This window comes from Mesoplodon bidens (genome assembly GCF_964165515.1).
Source record: "Mesoplodon bidens genome assembly, chromosome: 3".
Classification (NCBI taxonomy): Eukaryota; Metazoa; Chordata; class Mammalia; order Artiodactyla; family Ziphiidae; genus Mesoplodon; species Mesoplodon bidens.
In genome coordinates this window covers 142,500,058-142,520,304 of record NC_138178.1, presented here as the reverse complement: position 1 = coordinate 142,520,304, position 20,247 = coordinate 142,500,058, and the positions used below count along the sequence as shown (strand labels likewise).

The 20,247-nt window shown below is 38.4% G+C and overlaps 1 protein-coding gene across 10 annotated transcripts in view; it reads right to left on the bottom strand.

The window, feature by feature from the left end:
- Positions 1 to 20,247, bottom strand: part of FUT8 (fucosyltransferase 8) — a 352,458-nt gene that overhangs the window by 17,193 nt on the left and 315,018 nt on the right. For all 10 annotated transcript variants that reach the window (XM_081229288.1, XM_081229292.1, XM_081229290.1 and 7 more), the window contains 2 exons: positions 5,882 to 6,128; positions 1,681 to 1,857 (listed from right to left, as the gene is read on the bottom strand). In XM_081229288.1, coding sequence (XP_081085414.1) covers positions 1,681 to 1,857; positions 5,882 to 6,128 — 424 coding nt within the window. The remainder of the gene's footprint in view (positions 1 to 1,680; positions 1,858 to 5,881; positions 6,129 to 20,247) is intronic.

The window sequence follows — 20,247 nt, the reverse complement described above, 5'->3', positions numbered from 1 at the left end:
TCCTTGCTTGTATACTTACCAACTCCATATTTTCTAATGAGCATAAATTATTTTGCCAATCAAGGGAAAAACTTATGTTGCATTCAAGAACAAGTAAAAGAGTAAATAAAGTAATATTTTAACATTTTTTCCACTAAGCTACAAATTCAGTCTGATATTTTAAAATGAAGGACTAAGATTAACTATTTCTACTTTGTTTCTCTCTAATAGGTCTGTACTATCAAACTAGAAAAATATCTGTGAAATTTTTTTCTTGTTTTATGTCCAAATGTTCATTTACTCCCTAACTCTATACTTAAACAAGAATTATAACTATATAACTTGGCTTATATTTGGCTGATGAATTTCTTGGTCTTTTGTTTGTTTGTCTGTGTGCACGCACACCTGCGTGTGTGTGTGTGAGAGAGAGTGTGTCTGTGTGTATAATCAATAGAGGGAGCCTTAAAGAAAAAGCAATTTATATCAGGTTAATTTAGATTCTTATGAGGTAGAAATAGGGTTTAAATGATTATCCAATGATATGGATAAATACCTGCATTATAGTATTCATTCCAGATTTGTTTTTCTTCCCAACCCCCATTTGTGACATAAAATAGGGATTGAGAAATAAATTAAAAGTCAAAAAGGTCAAATGATAATTGCTAATAAAATGTTTTCAAATAGATAGGACTGAAATGAACATAATTCAATACTTACCAGACACTTACTAGAACTAGGTACAGTTTCTAAAGTGCTTATAACCTAGTGAGGGAGACAGAAGTAAGCAAGTGCTAAATATTAAGAGGAATGCACAGAGGAGGACCACTTAGTCAAGGATTCAGGAATGATTTCTGGAGTAGATGGTATTACTCTATAGTAGCACTACTCATACTGTATTGTAACTGTCCATTCCCCTACTAGATTGGGAATTCCTTGAGAGCAGAGAGTGTCTTGCTTATCACGGAATCCCCACCACCTAGCACAGTGCCTGAAATACAGGCAGGCGGGCTCAATACAGCTCAGTACAAGTTGGCAGTCCTTATTATTTCACTTACAAAACTCATCTCTTGATTTTTTGCTTTTTAAAAAAATATAAATTCCAGAAATTTTTATAAGATGAAAACTTGTATCTTACACATGGTTTCAGTTGCCTGTGATTGTTGGTGAAGATAGTAAGAGCAAAAGGGCAAGCACCTGGTGTGTTTTATTGCTAACAGTCTTGTGAGTTGGTTAGTATTATGGACTAAATGTTTGTGTCCCCCCAGAATTCATATGTTTAAGCCCTAACCCCCAATGTGATAATATTTTGAGGTGGAGCATTTGGGAGGTACTTAGGGTTAAATAAGGTCATGAGGGTAGGACCCTCATGATGGAATTAGTGCCCTTCCTTACAAGAAGAGACACCATTAAGCTTGCTCTCTCCCTTCCAAGCACATAAAGGTCATGTGAGTATATAATGAGATGACTGCTGCCTACAAGTCAAGAGAAGGGGTTTCAGAATGAAATCTACACCTTGCTGGCACCTCACATATGCTTGGATCATAATAACAGTTGCACAAGTACACAGTTGTTTGAATTTAAAACCCCCAATAATCAGTAATAACATTCATTGTAACAAGAATCACAAGTCATGGGAATTAAGGATTCCTTTCAACTGAAAAGAGATGGTTCACTCTAGAATCATTAGTTCATCTAACTTACTTTGTTTTTGCCTCCTTTAATAAAGAAGGGTCATCTGTGGCCAAATATACTCTTTTTTTATCCACTTGCATTCTGCGAGCAAGAAGCTGAAAATGTTCTTCAACATGTACCATGTATTCCTCAATGGGGTGGAAGGCTGCTTCTGTTCCCACTTTGTCTGTGCGTCTGACATGGACTCTGCGGGGGCAGAGGGAGAAAGTCAGATTCTGCTGATAATGTTCTGATCCACTGAGTACTTTTAGGGTACTCAGCTTTATACCCCTATTCATGGTGGTGTTATGGACATTTTAAACCAATTTTTCTTTCATTTTCACCATTAGAAAAAATAAAACCAATATTTAAAAAAATTCAAACACATATATTCTAAATATATTTGCATATTAATACAAGGGGAATTAGAAAAAATAAGTTAGGTCTTTGAAGAATGCTTTCTTATAAAGAGAAAGTAATTGGCATAATAAGGAATAAATGGGAGATTCCAGAATTAGACTGCATATAAGGCAGCAAATACCAACCAGCCTTCCAGAAAAAACTGGATATAATTTTTAATATATTTGACAATAAAGGATGCCAAGATTCACAGTTGCTATTACAGAACATTAAATATATCATTTGTAATGTTTTGATGCCAAGTTTTCTTTTTCTTCATTTTATCCTGTATTATCACTGTAATGCCAGCTTGTTGAATTTAAAGTTGTGCAAGGAAAACACAGACCTGTATGGATTCTTCCTATAGCACAATCAAAGCAAGGCAAACCTTTTAAGAGTTCTTACTATTTTAAGTTCATGGAGCCATGCCAGCCTTTTTGTTATAGGCATAATGAATTTCCTTTCCCTGCTTTTTACTCTATCAAACACAAGCAGATACTGATCTCATCTGTCCTATTTAAGAAAAGCTCCAAAATTGTAAAATTGGGGACACAGATTTACATTGTCCTGCACTGAATAAGGCATTGACTTCCAACAGTAGTTTAATGAAAATACGAATAATAGTTAGAGTTTGTTTTCATAAGTTAAAACACTACTTAAATTTGCTCTTCCCACATCTCCCCTCTTCCCAAATTACTAAACCACTATTCATATGTTGGAAAAGAAAAAAGGTAGATTTGTTTCCTTTAGGTCACAATATGTGGGCATATCTTAAGTCAAGCCTAGGGCCAGCTTTTTATTATGTATCTGGAGTTAGGATTTAACTTCACTGGAGTTACTCTGACATCTTCGTGGCTGTTCTTTCCTTTGCATTTCAGGTGATAGTCCAGATGTGAATAATATCAGATGAACACCTATCGTATCATCTTTTCCTTCCCACGTTCTTCTTAGTCACTGGTTCTCTCAGGAAATTTGGAATTGTTCACTGTGCTCCATGGAGATGAGATAGGGCAGAAAGAACAATTCCACTGAATTTCAATGAAAAGCTTCATGAGAAGAAACACTATTTGAAACTCTGATTTTACTGTGTTCTTGCTTTAGCTCTACTACTTAGAACAGGGGTCAGTAACTTCTATACATATGAAGACTAAGAAACAGGGAAGAAACGCGGTAGGATATGAAAATAATGATGAAAACAAAGGAGAGCTATAACAAGAAGGAAAAATCAAAGGAAGAGGAGCACTTGACATAGTGGCAGAGTACTACTACTAAGCAAATTTCTCAATTTTCCAAGTATTCCTGAAATTAGGCCTGGACCAATAATTTGAGAGAGGACCTTAATGGAATTTTTATGGAAGAATCAGAATGTTAGACCTGTGAAGGATATTAGAAGTCATTTGATTTAATGTAACTCTTTCATCTGATACTTAAAGAAACTGATGTCTCTGAAGATATTTCAGGGAACAAAATGACAATATAAGGCAAAGGGAGGCTGGTTTCTTTCACATACATTTTAACCCAGTCTTTACAAAAGTAAAAGTTATTTGTGTACTTGACTGATTTTCACTATCTATCAAAGCTCCTCCAAGGCAAGAAATCTGGTTTTATTTATTCCCAATTGCACCAAACACAACAAATGAATGAATGAATGAATGAATGGATTATGGGTAGACACAAAAATCTAACTGTTTAGTATTGTGTAAGTAGAAACCTTAGATACTACTATCTAACCTAGCATTTTCTTTTGTTTTGTTTTAATAAATGAAAAAAGAGTGACAATTAATGAAGGCCCAGAATGACCAAGTAAGTTGTCCAAAGTCACATAACTTGTTAGTGGTGGAAGCCAGATTGGACCCCTAGATTCTTGAACTCTAATGCACCCCTCTTTCATTACAGCACACTACTTAAGTGTGCAAATAACTTAGCTGTCTGTGGTACTTCAAGTTTCTATATTTGGCCAATTCTCAATGCAGTGGATACTCCATGAAAAATTAATAAGGGTAGCTTTCTGGTATGTAAAACTACAGGAAATCCAAACAAAGTTAAGCAGGTGTAAGTCCTGGTTTTGCCTTTATAAACTCTGGAACTTTGGGAAGAGATGTTCTTTCCTTAGTTTCCTCACCTGTAAAATGGTTATCTCTGCCCACATCACAGGATTGTGTTACAGGATCAATGAGATAATGCAGTTGAAGTTATTTTGGTAATGTGACTGCTATAGTGTATCTTTCTCCATCTTCCAAGATCCTGTTCAAACACTGCAGCTATGAACCCTTTCTTGCTCCTTTCTTGGGAAATGGAGGTATATTTCCCCTCCCTCAACCTCTCATAAAACTTTTTATGCTTTCTCTCAGGGCATTTATCACATTCTGCTCATATAATGTTAGTTGTGTAAGTCTCTTTTCCCATGGACTGTGAGGACTTAAAAGGAGCCATTAAAAAAAATTTAACCTCTGTCCCCCACAGTAGCAAGTATTCAATAAGCATTCTGCAGATAAGTGAATGAATCAACACATGTATTAATATTAATCAATAGTTGACTTTATTACAAACAACAGAAGCTGCAGAATGCCATAGTCTAGCCTACAAATCTATTTTCAGGAATTACTTAAGCATCATCAGTCTCTCTGAAAGGTAATAATATTTTACAGTGTATTTTTTCCCACAGAACTAAAATCATTTTTCATCCTTATATTATCACATCATCATTTTTAGGGCAGGTATTGCCTTCCCTATTTTACAGATGGAAAAAAAAATCAAAGCTCAATAATACTATTATTAAGTAACTTGGCCCAGAATTAGGGAAAAGCCAGGAATACTATTGAGGTCACTTAACTCTCAGTCTAGTATTCTTCCCATTAGGCAAAGAACATTTCCCGTGGTGTGAAATCTGGCATCAGGACCCAGGAAAACTCCTTACTCCATAACTTTTTATGTATGGGTATAGGAGCACATGCTTGTGAGCAAAGATGCTCTTTTGGATTTTTTTTGCTTCCAGAATTTCCTGATATGTCTCCCTTAACATAAGCATGAGACTGTACATATATACATGATAACTCCCAAGTGGGTCAAGAGATAACTTTTTTTTTTTTTTTTTTTGGTGGTACGTGGGCCTCTCACTGTTGTGGCCTCTCCCGTTGCGGAGCACAGGCTCCGGACGTGCAGGCTCAGCGGCCATGGCTCACGGGCCCAGCCGCTCCGCGGCACGCGGGATCCTCCTGGACCGGGGCAGGAAACCGCGTCCCCTGCATCAGCAGGCGGACTCTCAACTACTGCGCCACCAGGGAAGCCCCCAAGAGATAAGTTTAAACAATAATTTTAACATTATCTTACATTACTAATGATATCTTTATTCTCAAAGTAGCTTTCAAAACAAAAGAGAAAACAGAACATCAAAAATGCAAAATAATCACCAGTGGCAATTAATGAAAGCTAAGAATAAGGTGCAATAGAAAAGCTATAAATATGAGAGCTTCATCTCGTAGCCCTGTTAGAGTAAGACAGGAGTCATGTATAGCATCTAAAATACTCCCAACAAAATAAGATTTTGCTGGTTTCCCCAGGAGGGACTGTTAATTTCAGAAAGAGGTTTTATATATTTGTTGAATGAATAAATGAACAAATGATTAAGGGTGACTAAATTATGATGACTCAGCTGTTCTAAATGAACAAAGGAAGAATAATCTCCCTGTGGCCTAAGGTGAACTCTGGAACCTCTGTTTTTGGGTGGGGCTATGAAAATTACACTATATCTTGTAAAGTTCACACTGTATTGTAAAGGTATGTATCCCTGCTACTACATATCACTTTTAGGAGGAACAAATCAGGTTCTTACCCAATAACTGGATGTTTGAAGCCTAGCTTCTTGGTGGCCTCTTCTATTTCTTTTTCCAGCCAAGGTTGTGGGCGGATCAAGTATTTGACAAACTGGGACACCCACCACACTGCAGGATCACCATGGACTCGTACAAGTCGATCTGCAAGGTCTTCTGGTACAGCCAGGGGTAAATATGGAGGACGAGGATGAAGACTGTCTACAATGGGGAGCTCAACCACCTGAACATTTTTGTCCTTTACTTCACCTGAGGGAATATCAAAACATATCATCACCATATTGTATTCCTTGTATAACTACCATTTGACAAGAACTCACTCTGGGTGCTTTTATCCTCACAGAACTCTAAAGAAGTATTATAATTTTCATTTTACAGAGGAAGTTAAGTAACTTGCCCTAGATACCAGAGTAAAAGTGACAGAGCTGAATTTCACATTCAGGTTGGTTTGCCCCTCAAGTTCATGGCCTTTTCTTTTCTATCATAATGTGCTGCCATATCAACACTTCATACCCCAGATAAGAATGGTATCCATTTTTCTAGACTCCATATATATATGTTAATATATGGTACTCTTTTTTCTCTTTCTGACATACTTCACTCTGTATGACAGACTCTAGGTCCATTCACATCACTACAAATGACACAATTTCGTTCCTTTTTATGGCTGAGTAATAGAGGGGTGGGATGGGGAAGGTGGGAGGGAGGCTCAAGAGGGAGGGGTTATATGTATACATATAGCTGATTCACTTTGTTGTACAGCAGAAACTAATGCAACATTGTAAAGCAATCATAATCCAATAAAGATTAAAAAAAAAAAAGAATGGTATCCGGCACTCAAAGCATCTAATCAGAGAATAACCATATCGCCAGTGGACATGGCTCCCTAGGCAAAGGTTCTGTTTTTTATAATTGTTTTTTAAAAATTTTTATTGGAGTACAGTTGATTTACAATGTTGTGTTACTTCTGCTGTTCAGAGAAGGACAAATATTGTATGATATCACTTACATGTGGAACCTATAATTGTTGCTTTTGAATTAGACATAGTGTTCTCAAAACTTCCAGCTTGCCATTACAGCAAATGGCTCTTGCATACTTTCATGACAGACCACAACGACTCTAGAGATATCTAAAGATTACAATTTTAAGACAAGCATCTCTCTCTTTTGAAGAAAAAAATTTGATAGTTCTAAAGTCTTTTTTTTTTCTTGGCCAAAATTAGACCTATTATATTCTCAGTGATGATGAATAGAATCTGTGTTGATTGTTTACCTGGATATTTTAAATTTAAAGTTAGAACAGAGATAGAGAATTTCTGTAGATGACGATCGGTTTAAAAACCCAACTTCTATATACCATTAATGTTACTGCTGTTCTATCACTTTATAATGCAATGAGGACAAACCAAAATGCGATAGCCAGCATCCTTAGAGTTTACGTCACATACTAAAGACCACATAGTAATAACTAGAAAACACAAAGATGTCAGGCAGAAAGATTTCACAAATATAAAACGAACTGACTTAAATTTTCAATAACAAAAAGTATTAACCTGAACATATAAAATAACTCCAGTTAAGATGTTGTTACTGTGCATAATAAATTAGAATCACAGTTAATCACTGGACTGTCAAAGAAAGAATGCACTTGTAGAGAACAGACCTAGAATACATTTAAAATGTATCCACCAGAATGAAACACAGTCCTTAAATTCTGTTTTTCTACATATATGAAAAGTATTTTAAAATAAATTACATGATCTGGGTATGTGATCACTCAAACCAATTGCATAGTTATTAGAAAGTCAGTTGGTATAACTAAGAATTAAAAAACTTCTGGTTAATATTCTCTCTCTCTCTGATATGTAAAACTCATTTCAGGAGTCTTAGAACAAAGCCCTTGAAACATGACATTTGTTGAGGGAATAAATGGGAATAAACGGGAATAAACAAATTTACCACCAGTATTTCAGTTCGTCTAGTATGCCAGCTAAGAAAGAGTTGGGCCCCTTTATCAGATGAGAAACTGTAATGAAGAGTCTGTGGGGAAAGAATAAGCTGCATTTTAAATTAAGCTCTAATAGTCTCCCTAAGGCAAGGAAAATTGGGGTACTTTCCCTGATGTGGAGATGATAAGTAGTACATGTATGAGAGAGGAAAAAATAAGGAAGAAAGGTAGCTCTTTTTAAATAAAAAACAAAGGGGGAAAGAAAGAAAGATCCTAGCTTCTCATATATGACCATAAACAAAAGCAAAATTAGTACGGCTACTTTCTTTTTGTGATTACTTCCTGAAAAGGTTATTCTAAATGTTCCATGTAACTAGCTCCAAACTTCATTCATGTGAAAGTATTACCTTCTAATTGTCCCAAGGCCTCAAACTTCTGCACAGCTAGCCCTATTGACTATTTCATTTCAGAAATGAAAACTATGCTTGTACCTTTAAGACACAGAACTCAGTTTATTTTTATTGACTCTTTTATTCATTCATTCATTCAAATATTTACTGAATACTACTATGTCAACCTCTGTACTAGGCAGAGTATAGAGTGATGACATGGTTCCTGCCTTTCAAGATTTCCAGTTCAAAAACCTCACCCAGAACTAGACTGCTTTTGGTGAAAGAAAAAGAAACAAAATAAAACAATCCATCATCACCAACAAACATGCTATCCAAAACATATCAATACTCAGCTGCCTAGTAAAATATTAAGAAAGGGGTATTTATATTTATAAATGAAAAAAAGTGTCATAGCATGAAAATTTAGCCTCCTCAATAACGATACATTTCAAAATGAAAGATAATTACATAGTACACACTATGTTAGAAGGTCTTTTCTTTTACTTGGTTTACCACATAACATTTTTTATTCTATTGGAATACACATTCAGAAGAATTTAAATCTGGAAGAGATCCTAGACGTAATCTTATTCAGTGTTTTCTAAACTTCAGTCATTTAAGTACCACCTTTGTAATTCTCCCCATATCCATATACCATCTGTACTATTTAATGTTTTAAAAATTCACTTTTTAAAACTTAAATTGATTTATTTTATAGATGGTAACTAAAAATATAACTTCACTAAAAACAAACCATGTTATTAAACTCTATACAGATACTATTGTTTATAAAGAGCTCTGAGCTGAAGTCAGATTTATATTAAAAAAGATTATTAGTGACTTCCGGGTAAGATGGCGGAAGAGTAAGACGCGGAGATCACCTTCCTCCCCACGGATACACCAGAAATACAGCTACACGTGGAACAACTCCTACAGAACACCTACTGAACGCTGGCAGAAGACCCCAGACCTCCCAAAAGGCAAGAAACTCCCCACATACCTGGGTAGGGCAAAGCGGAGAGATTCCCGCACAGAGGATCGGTGCCGAGCGGCACTCTCCAGCCCGAGAGGCTTGTCTGCTCGCCCGCCGGGACGGGCGGCGCTGGAAGCTGAGGCTTGGGCTTAGGTCAGAGCGCAGGGAGAGGACTGGGGCTGGCGGCGAGAACTCAGCCTGAAGGGGGCTAATGTGCCACAGCTAGCCGGGAGGGAGTCCGGGAAAACTCTGGAGCTGCCGAAGAGGCAAGAGACTTTTTCTTCCCTCTTGGTTTCCTGGTGCGCGAGGAGAGGGGATTAAGAGCGCTGCTTAAAGGAGCCCCACAGACGGGTGCGAGTCGCGGCTGAAGGCGCGGAGCCCAGTTACGGGCGTGGGACATTGGGGCTGCTACTGCCGCCGCCAAGAAGCCTGTGTGCGAGCGCAGGTCACTGTACACACCGCCATTCCGGGAGCCTGTGCAGCCCGCCACTGCCGGGGTCCCGGGATCCGGGGGCGGCTTCCCTGGGAGAACGCACGGCACGCCTCGGGCTGGTGCAACGTCACGCCGACCTCTGCCGCTGCAGGCTCGCCCCGCACTCCGTGCCCCTCCCTCCCGCCCGGCCTGAGTGAGCCAGAGTCCCCGAAGAGGCTGCTCCTTTAACCCTGTCCTGTCTGAGCAAAGAACAGACGCCCTCCGGCGACCTACACACAGAGGCGGGGCCAAATCCAAAGCTGAGACCCGGGAGCTGTGAGAACAAAGAAGAGAAAGGGAAACCTCTCCCAGCAGCCTCAAAAGCAGCGGATTAAAGCTCCACAATCAACTTGATGTACCCTGCATCTGTGGAATACATGAATGGACAACAAATCATCCCAAATTGAGGAGCCAGGAGTCAGTGCTGTGCCTCTGAGGTGGGAGAGCCAACTTCAGGACACTGGTCCACAAGAGACCTCCCATCTCCACATAATATCAAACGGCGAAAATCTTCCAGAGATCTCCATCTCAACAGCAGCACCCAGCTTCACTCAACGACCAGCAAGCTACAGTGCTGGACACCCTATGCCAAACAACTAGCAAGACAGGAACACAACGCCACCCATTAGCAGAGAGGCTGCCTAAAATCATAAAAAGTCTGCAGGCACCCCAAAACACACCACCAGATGTGGACCTGCCCACCAGAAAGACAAGATCCAGCCTCATCCACCAGAGCACAGGCACTAGTCCCCTCCACCAGGAAGCCTACACAACCCACTAAACCAACCTTAGCCACTGGGGACAGACACCAAAAACAACGGGAACTACGAACCTGCAGCCTGCAAAAAGGAGACCCCAAACACAGTAACATAAGCAAAATGAGAAGACAGAAAAACACACAGCAGGAGAAGGAGCAAGATAAAACCCCACCAGACCTAACAAATGAAGAGGTAATAGGCAGTCTACCTGAAAAAGAACTCAGATTAATGATGGTAAAGATGATCCAAGATTCTATTTCCAAGATCCAAAATCTTGGAAATAGAATAGACAAAATGCAAGAAACAGTTAACAAGGACCTAGAAGAACTAAAGATGAATCAAGCATCGATTAAAAACACAATAAATGAAATGAAAAATACTCTAGATGGGATCAATAGCAGAATAACTGAGGCAGAAGAACGGATAAGTGAGGTGGAAGATAAAATAGTGGAAATAACTGCTGCAGAACAAAATAAAGAAAAAAGAATGAAAAGAACAGAGGACAGTCTCAGAGACCTCTGGGACAACATTAAACGCACCAACATTCGAATTATAGGGGTTCCAGAAGAAGAAGAGAAAAAGAAAGGGACTGAGAAAATATTTGAAGAGATTATAGTTGAAAACTTCCCTAATATGGGAAAGGAAATAGTTAATCAAGTCCAGGAGGCACAGAGAGTCCCATACAGAATAAATCCAAGGAGAAATACACCAAGACACATATTAATCAAACTGTCAAAAATTAAACACAAAGAAATCATATTAAAAGCAGCAAGGCAAAAACAACAAATAAAACACAAGGGAATCTCCATCAGGATAACAGCTGATCTCTCAGCAGAAACTCTACAAGCCAGAAGGGAGTGGCAGGACATAATTAAAGTGATGAAGGAGAAAAGCCTGCAACCAAGATGACTCTACCCAGCAAGGATCTCATTCAGATTTGATGGAGAAATTAAAACGTTTACAGACAAGCAAAAGCTGAGAGAGTTCAGCACCACCAAACCAGCTTTACAACAAATGCTAAAGGAACTTCTCTAGGCAAGAAACACAACAGAAGGAAAAGACCTACAATAATGAACCCAAAACAATTAAGAAAATGGGAATAGGAACATACATATCGATAATTACCTTAAATGTAAATGGACTAAATGCTCCCACCAAAAGACACAGATTGGCTGAATGGATACAAAAACAAGACCCATATATATGCTGTCTAAAAGAGACCCACTTCAGACCTAGAGGCACATACAGACTGAAAGTAAGGGGATGGAAAAAGATACTCCATGCAAAAGAAACCAAAAGAAAGCTGGAGTAGCAATTCTCATATCAGACAAAATAGACTTTAAAATAAAGACTACTAGAAGAGACAAAGAAGGACACTACATAATGATCAAGGGATCGATCCAAGAAGAAGATATAACAATTGTAAATATTTATGCACCCAACATAGGAGCACCTCAATACATAAGGCAAATACTAACAGCCATAAAAGGAGAAATCGACAGTAACACAATCATAGTAGGGGACTTTAACACGCCACTTTCACCAATGGACAGATCATCCAAAATGAAAATAAATAAGGAAACACAGCTTTAAATGATACATTAAACAAGATGGACTTAATTGATATTTATAGGACATTCCATCCAAAAACAACAGAATACACATTTTTCTCAAGTGCTCATGGAACATTCTCCAGGATAGATCATATCTTGGGTCACAAATCAAGCCTTGGTAAATTTAAGAAAATTGAAATTGTATCAAGTATCTTTTCTTACCACGATTTATGAGACTAGATGTCAATTACAGGAAAGAATCTGTAAAAAATACAAACACATGGAGGCTAAACAATACACTACTCAATAACGAAGTGATCACTGAAGAAATCAAAGAGGAAATTAAAAAATACCTAGAAACAAATGACAATGGAGACACGACGACCCAAAACCTATGGAATGCAGCAAAAGCAGTTCTAAGAGGGAAGTTTATAGCAATACAATCCCACCTTAAGAAACAGGAAACATCTCGAATAAACAACCTAACCTTGCACCTAAAGCAATTAGAGAAAGAAGAACAAAAACATCCCAAAGTTAGCAGAAGGAAAGAAATCATAAAAATCAGATCAGTAATAAATGAACAAGAAATGAAGGAAACGATAGCAAAGATCAATAAAACTAAAAGCTGGTTCTTTGAGAAGATAAACAAAATTGATAAACCATTAGCCAGACTCATCAAGAAAAAAAGGGAGAAGACTCAAATCAATAGAATTAGAAATGAAAAAGGAGAAGTAACAACTGACACTGCAGAAATACAAAAGATCATGAGAGATTACTACAAGCAACTCTATGCCAATAAAATGGACAACCTGGAAGAAATGGACAAATTCTTAGAAATGCACAACCTGCCAAGACTGAATCAGGAAGAAATAGAAAATATGAATAGACCAATCACAAGCACTGAAATAGAAACTGTGATTAAAAATCTTCCAACAAACAAAAGCCCAGGACCAGATGGCTTCACAGGCGAATTCTATCAAACATTTAGAGAAGAGCTAACACCTATCCTTCTCAAACTCTTCCAAAATATAGCAGAGGGAGGAGCACTCCCGAACTCATTCTACGAGGCCACCATCACCTTGATACCAAAACCAGGCAAGGATGTCACAAAGAAAGAAAACTACAGGCCAATATCACCAATGAACATAGATGCAAAAATCCTCAACAAAATACTAGCAAACAGAATCCAACAGCACATTAAAAGGATCATACACCATGATCAAGTGGGGTTTATTCCAGGAATGCAAGGATTCTTCAATATACGCAAATCAATCAACGTGATATACCATATTAACAAATTGAAGGAGAAAAACCATATGATCATCTCAATAGATGCAGAGAAAGCTTTCGACAAAATTCAACACCCATTTATGATAAAAACCCTGCAGAAAGTAGGCATAGAGGGAACTTTCCTCAACATAATAAAGGCCATATATGACAAACCCACAGCCAGCATCGTCCTCAATGGTGAAAAACTGAAACCGTTTCCACTAAGATCAGGAACAAGACAAGGTTGCCCACTCTCACCACTCTTATTCAACCTAGTTTTGGAAGTTTTAGCCACAGCAATCAGAGAAGAAAAGGAAATAAAAGGAATCCAAATTGGAAAAGAAGAAGTAAAGCTGTCACTGTTTGCAGATGACATGATACTATACATAGAGAATCCTAAAGATGCTACCAGAAAACTACTAGAGCTAATCAATGAATTTGGTAAAGTTGCAGGATACAAAATTAATGCACAGAAATCTCTGGCATTCCTGTACACTAATGATGAAAAATCTGAAAGTGAAATCAAGGAAACACTCCCATTTACCACTGCAACAAAAAGAATAAAATATCTAGGAATAAACATACCCAAGGAGACAAAAGACCTGTATGCAGAAAATTATAAGACACTGATGAAAGAAATTAAAGATGATACAAATAGATGGAGAGATGTACCATGTTCTTGGATTGGAAGAATCAACATCGTGAAAATGACTCTACTACCCAAAGCAATCTGCAGATTCAATGCAATCCCTATCAAACTACCACTGGCATTTTTCACAGAACTAGAACAGAAAATTTCACAATTTGTATGGAAACACAAAAGACCCCGAATAGCCAAAGCAATCTTGAGAACGAAAAATGGAGCTGGAGAAATCAGGCTCCCTGACTTCAGACTATACTACAAAGCTACAGTAATCAAGACAGTATGGTACTGGCACAAAAACAGAAAGATAGATCAATGGAACAGGATAGAAAGCCCAGAGATAAACCCACGGACATATGGTCACCTTATCTTTGATAAAGGAGGCAGGAATGTACAGTGGAGAAAGGACAGCCTCTTCAATAAGTGGTGCTGGGAAAACTGGATAGGGACATGTAAAAGTATGAGATTAGACCACTCCCTAACACCATACACGAAAATAAGCTCAAAATGGATTAAAGACCTAAATGTAAGGCCAGACACTATCAAACTCTTAGAGGAAAACATAGGCAGAACACTCTATGACATAAATCACAGCAAGATCCTTTTTGACCCACCTCCTAGAGAAATGGAAATAAAGACAAAAATAAACACATGGGACCTAATGAAACTTCAAAGCTTTTGCACAGCAAAGGAAACCATAAGCAGACCAAAAGACAACCCTCAGAATGGGAGAAAATATTTGCAAATGAAGCAACTGACAAAGGGTTAATCTCCAAAATTTATAAGCAGCTCATGCAGCTCAATAACAAAAAAACAAACAACCCAATCCAAAAATGGGCAGACGACCTAAATAGACATTTCTCCACAGAAGATATACAGACTGCCAACAAACACATGAAAGGATGCTCAACATCTTTACTCATTAGAGAAATGCAAATCAAAACTACAATGAGATATCATCTCACACCAGTCAGAATGGCCATCATCAAAAAATCTAGAAACAATAAATGCTGGAGAGGGTGTGGAGAAAAGGGAACCCTCTTGCACTGCTGGTGGGAATGTGAATTGGTACAGCCACTATGGAGAACGGTATGGAGGTTCCTTAAAAAACTACAAATAGAACTACCATATGACCCAGCAATCCCACTACTGGGCATATACCCTGAGAAAACCATAATTCAAAAAGAGACATGTAGCAAAATGTTCATAGCAGCCCTATTTACAATAGCCCGGAGATGGAAACAACCTAAGTGTCCATCATCGGATGAATGGGTAAAGAAGATGTGGCACATATATACAATGGAATATTACTCAGCCATAAAAACAAACGAAATTGAGCTATTTGTAATGAGGTGGATGGACCTAGAGTCTGTCATACAGAGTGAAGTAAGTCAGAAAGAGAAAGACAAATACTGTATGCTGACACATATATATGGAATTTAAGGGAAAAAAATGTCATGAAGAACATAGGGGTAAGACAGGAATAAAGACACAGACCTACTAGAGAATGGACTTGAGGATATGGGGAGGGGGAAGGGTAAGCTGTGACAAAGTGAAAGAGTGGCATGGACATATATACACTACCAAACGTAAGGTAGATAGCTAGCGGGAAGCAGCCGCATAGCACAGGGAGATCAACTCGGTGCTTTGTGACCGCCTGGAGGGGTGGGATAGGGAGGGTGGGAGGGAGACGCAAAAGGGAGGGGATATGGGAACATATGTATATGTATAACTGATTAAATTTGTTATAAAGCAAAAAAAAAAAAATCCAAAAAAAAAAAAAGATTATTTGTGAGGTTTTAAGGTGTGATAATTGCCTCTCCCTTTATATCTCCTATGAGTTTGAAACCAAATGAAAAGCAGAGAGAGGAATAAAAAGGCAATCAAAATATCAGCTTGATTACCAATAAAGATGAAATGGAGAACGCAGTTTTGTGTTCTGGATTGATGGTCTCATGGGTTTCCTAATAGTTCCCACCCAGTCCTAAGCAGAATTTGTCAAGAAAGGCCTTCTAAGCACATGGTGGAGGAGAAGCGTGTCTTCTGAGAATGGGCCGCACCATGAGAGGAGCCAGAAAGGACTTTACCTCACATGTTTGGTTCTTCCTCTTATCTCACCAGTTGTATAACACAGGACTTTCCTTCCAAGTAGAGGTGAAATGAGGTAGACAGAGCAAAAAAGCACTTCTGTACGTTTCCCTTCTAAGGAATGGAATTAACTTCGCTTCTATAGAGATTTTTGAGGAATAAACGATCCACAGTATCTGCCCCCACCTACCTCCATCCCCAAACAACTATCCAGTGTTAAAGAAGTATTAAAGATATCTTGATATCAAATTGAGACTGATATAATCAGAAAGACTGAACAAGGAATAACTCTCTCAGGTATGAGATTCAATGTTCATTTTAATGTTTTATCAGAAAACCACCTGACATTATCACATATGCCACCTAAAGTCACCTCTAGTAATCTGTGGTAGGTTTCAGAATTTGGGAAACACAGATTTATTTAAACTGCCTCATTTTCCAGAAGAAATAGACTAAGAGAGCCTAAGAGAACTCAAGGGTAATACAGCTAATGATCAGACTCTAGTGTTTACTCCTCTACTTGTATTACCTTCTGATTTCTGGAACATAAATTTTTAAAAAGCATTTAAGTATGGCCCTGTTGACCAATCTAGAGTGCCCTGTCACTCTAAGAGGACTCTAGTGTTGGTTAAAAAAAAAAAAAAAAAAAAAAGCACTGCACCAACCTTCTAGCAAGAGAATGTTTCAGATGTACAAATCACACATAAGTTAGCACTAGTCATCTGTAAAGAACCAGTGCAAACTAGCCCGGGTATTACACAACTGACTGCCCAGCTCAACTTGAATTGATTCGGTCATTATTAATTATCTCATATTCAAGACTACCTCTCTTGTGGATAATCCTCTTTTATCAGGTCATTTGCTGAGGGCAGCTCTGGCAGGAGCATAGGTAGCTCTTTGAAAGGGATGATCTCCATAGTTACAGGCAAGTACCTTTAGAAGAGCCCTCTTCCCTGCTAGTCAATTCATGAGAGCCCCATTTAAAAGCACTACTCTGTCATCATTTCATGTAACATTAAGTCAGAGACACCAGCCCTGCAAGCTAGTCAATTAGAATTATTAGTCTTCCAAAGACTCAATAGAAAGAGCTAGAGAAGCTTAATGTCCACCATAAATGAATGGGTTCTGCTATAATGAAAAAAGTTTCAAGGACAGAAAGATTTTGGGTCCCAGTGCATAAGATTTCTTCTGTATTTACTGTCTTGTTGTGAGAGAAGCAGCACTCAGGAGGGGGAACTCTCCTAAAAACAGAATTCATAGAGCTCAGAATTGTCAAGGCAGAGAGGTTTGGAATAGGGTTGCCAGTTGAGAAAAATCTTCAATAAGACATCACTATCTAGAACTTAAATTCACTTGGTGGGAGGAGGGGGTTATTAGTAACATTTTGGTGATTCTGAACCAGAAAAGCTGTCTATTTTTTGGACTCAGGACTCTTAAGATTTCCCTCAGTACCCACATAGGTCCTGGCTTCCTCCAAATAAGTACAGAGCAGTAGAATGAGGTTTTAATTCTCTACCTAAGGGTTGCCTTGAATGGTTATTGCTGTTAGGTGCCATCACATCCAATAGCCATTCCAAAGACTGTTTCAACTGCTGGGATTCATGGCCCTATTTGAGGGTGGAGCAGGGAGAGACATCAAACAAAACAAAGTAAGGCAAATGCTTATCCATACAGTACCCTGACTGTAGTGCACAGTGATTAAGAGTATGTATGGGCTTTGGAATTATAAAAATTGGAGTTCAAATACTCTATCACTTAACAGTCGTGTGACCTTGGATAAGTTATATTTAACTTCACCCTTGTTTCTTCATCTGGAAAATGGCGTTGACAATAGCACACTTCTCATCTGTAAAATGGGGTTAATAATAGTATCTTACTCATCAAGTTATTTTGAGGATGAGATATTGCCTGGAGAAAGCTGAGCACAATGCCTGACACACAGTAATTCTCAAAAAATGTTAGTTTTGTATCCCGGGATCAGTTCTGCTGAACAATTCTCAAGAATCTGGCTATTGTTTAGTCCAGGAAGAGATTACTTGCCAAAATATCATATTCTCTGAAAAATATATCAAAGTGCCCCATTTCAGTGAGCCAAAGATATACTCCCAAATACACCAGATAAGGAGATATAAGATACACACCCAAAGCAAATCTCATTCATACTGTTTACCACAGGCAATAAAAGAGTGAACAGCAACTCTGATTATCTGAAAGTTCTGATATTCTATCATCACTAACTTGACCCAAATTCTGTGCTCTACTGAAAGTACAGAATAGCAGTACGTTGTCTAAACTAGTAATATTTCCTGCTCATATTACAGCAAGGAACTTGTATGATTAAATTATATCCACAGGGCTTCCCTGGTGGCGCAGTGGTTGAGAGTCCGCCTGCCGATGCAGGGGACACGGGTTTGTGCCCCGGTCCGGGAAGATCCCACATGCCGCGGAGCGGCTGGCCCGTGAGCCATGGCCGCTGAGCCTGCGCCTCCGGAGCCTGTGCTCCACAACGAGAGAGGCCACAACAGTGAGAGGCCTGTGTACCACAAAAAAAAAAAAAAAAAAAAAAAAAAAATTATATCCACAAAGACTATCTGGACTTTTGGGATTTACATTTTCTTTGCCACTGTGTGGCCAAATATGACTGACTAAATTCTCACTCGACTCTCTGAGACTTGTTAAGGAAGGCAAGACTAAAAGACCAAAAGTTAACTAGCTGCGGTGAGACCTCTAGAGGCACGGGGGAGCCTTCTTGATTTTACTTGACTTATAGATGGCCGTTTAAAAAAAAAAAAAAATCACATAAATGTGTGAGCTCTGTTCTTTTGGATTTTTACATGACGACATTAATATTTATATCCTCATTTAATGACTGAGCTCTGTTCTCACTTAAAATATGAAGGAAAGATATATTATTAAAAAGTGAACATCTGGGCTACTTTCCTTTTGTTTTTCAACCACCGTGGCTGATAGAGATCTCTTCTTGAACTTGAATGAACAACTGTCACCTGCCATATGAATTCAATCACTGCTCTACTTAAGCAACAACTCAAAAGACTGTTATTACTGCCAGTTTGAAGCCTTGAACCAACTGAGTGAAAAGTTCTAAATTCAATCATATGAAACACACTGCAGTGTTAGCAACATTCTTAAGAATTAGCATATCACACTGTGGGAACGACTGTGCAGCATTCTTATGAGGTGCTTCCTTCTTTCACTAGCAACAGAAATGCCTTGCAAAAGCAACCAGACTCATGGCTCACTGACCCCAACGATTTTCTGACAGACTTGACTCTGGATTGAGGACTAAAAGAATAGCTAATGGAAAATGTGTAATAACTTAGTGAATTATGCAGTTCAGGATAAAGTAGGCAGGACAGTGTCAAAAGAAAAAAGACCAAAGATATTTGTTTGCTTTGTACCACTAAACAGAAGGTTTCCTGCAGTCATTCTTAATGTTTCTGAAACAAATTCAGTCATTTAACTTTTATATACATATATGTTACTTTGCCAAGAGGTTCCAGACAGTCCACAGACAGCTTGCTCATAAAGGGTATGCTGCCAATAGCTTCTTTGATCATTCAGATTACGCAGGCCCTGTAACTCCATGGCTAGAGATTTTAGGGGAGTTTTTTGTTTGTTTTTTAGTAATACTTTCTCCTAACTTAGAACCTCCTACTAACCCAAAGGATCCCAAGGAATCCTTGAACAGCTTTTCTCATTGGTAAGAAACAAGAGAATGGAGGAATGGAAAGCAGTAGAAACAAAGACAAGGCTTAATATCATCAAATTTAGTAAAGAGCCAAACCCCAACCTTTCTTTCCCCTATTCTTGTAAAAAAAAAAATCACAATTCTACTCTCATATTCCTCTTATTTTTTCATCACATGTCATGTCTCCTTGAAAGAAATAGCCAGGAGGAAGGACCTCATGGCAATACCAGCCTTTCATTCCTTGAGAATCCCTGTAAGAGGTGACGGAGCGAGCAGGTGTGCTGTCAGGATCTCACTGGATAGAGCTGTCAGTTGGCATGCTGCATTCCTTTTTGCTTTGGGGGAATTTTATAGTTGCCTCTGTGGTTAGCACATACTTGGAGAGTTAGGAATGCAATATTTCATGTTGGATTTACAGCTACTTGTAACTTTTATGCTGTTATCTTCCAATTATGTTAATCAGGAAGGCCTAATTAGGGTCCCTTGATGATAGGGTAAAGGTCCATCCTAATACCCTAAGATACAAGAATTACAACAAGAAATTCTGGATGTTCCATGAGAGA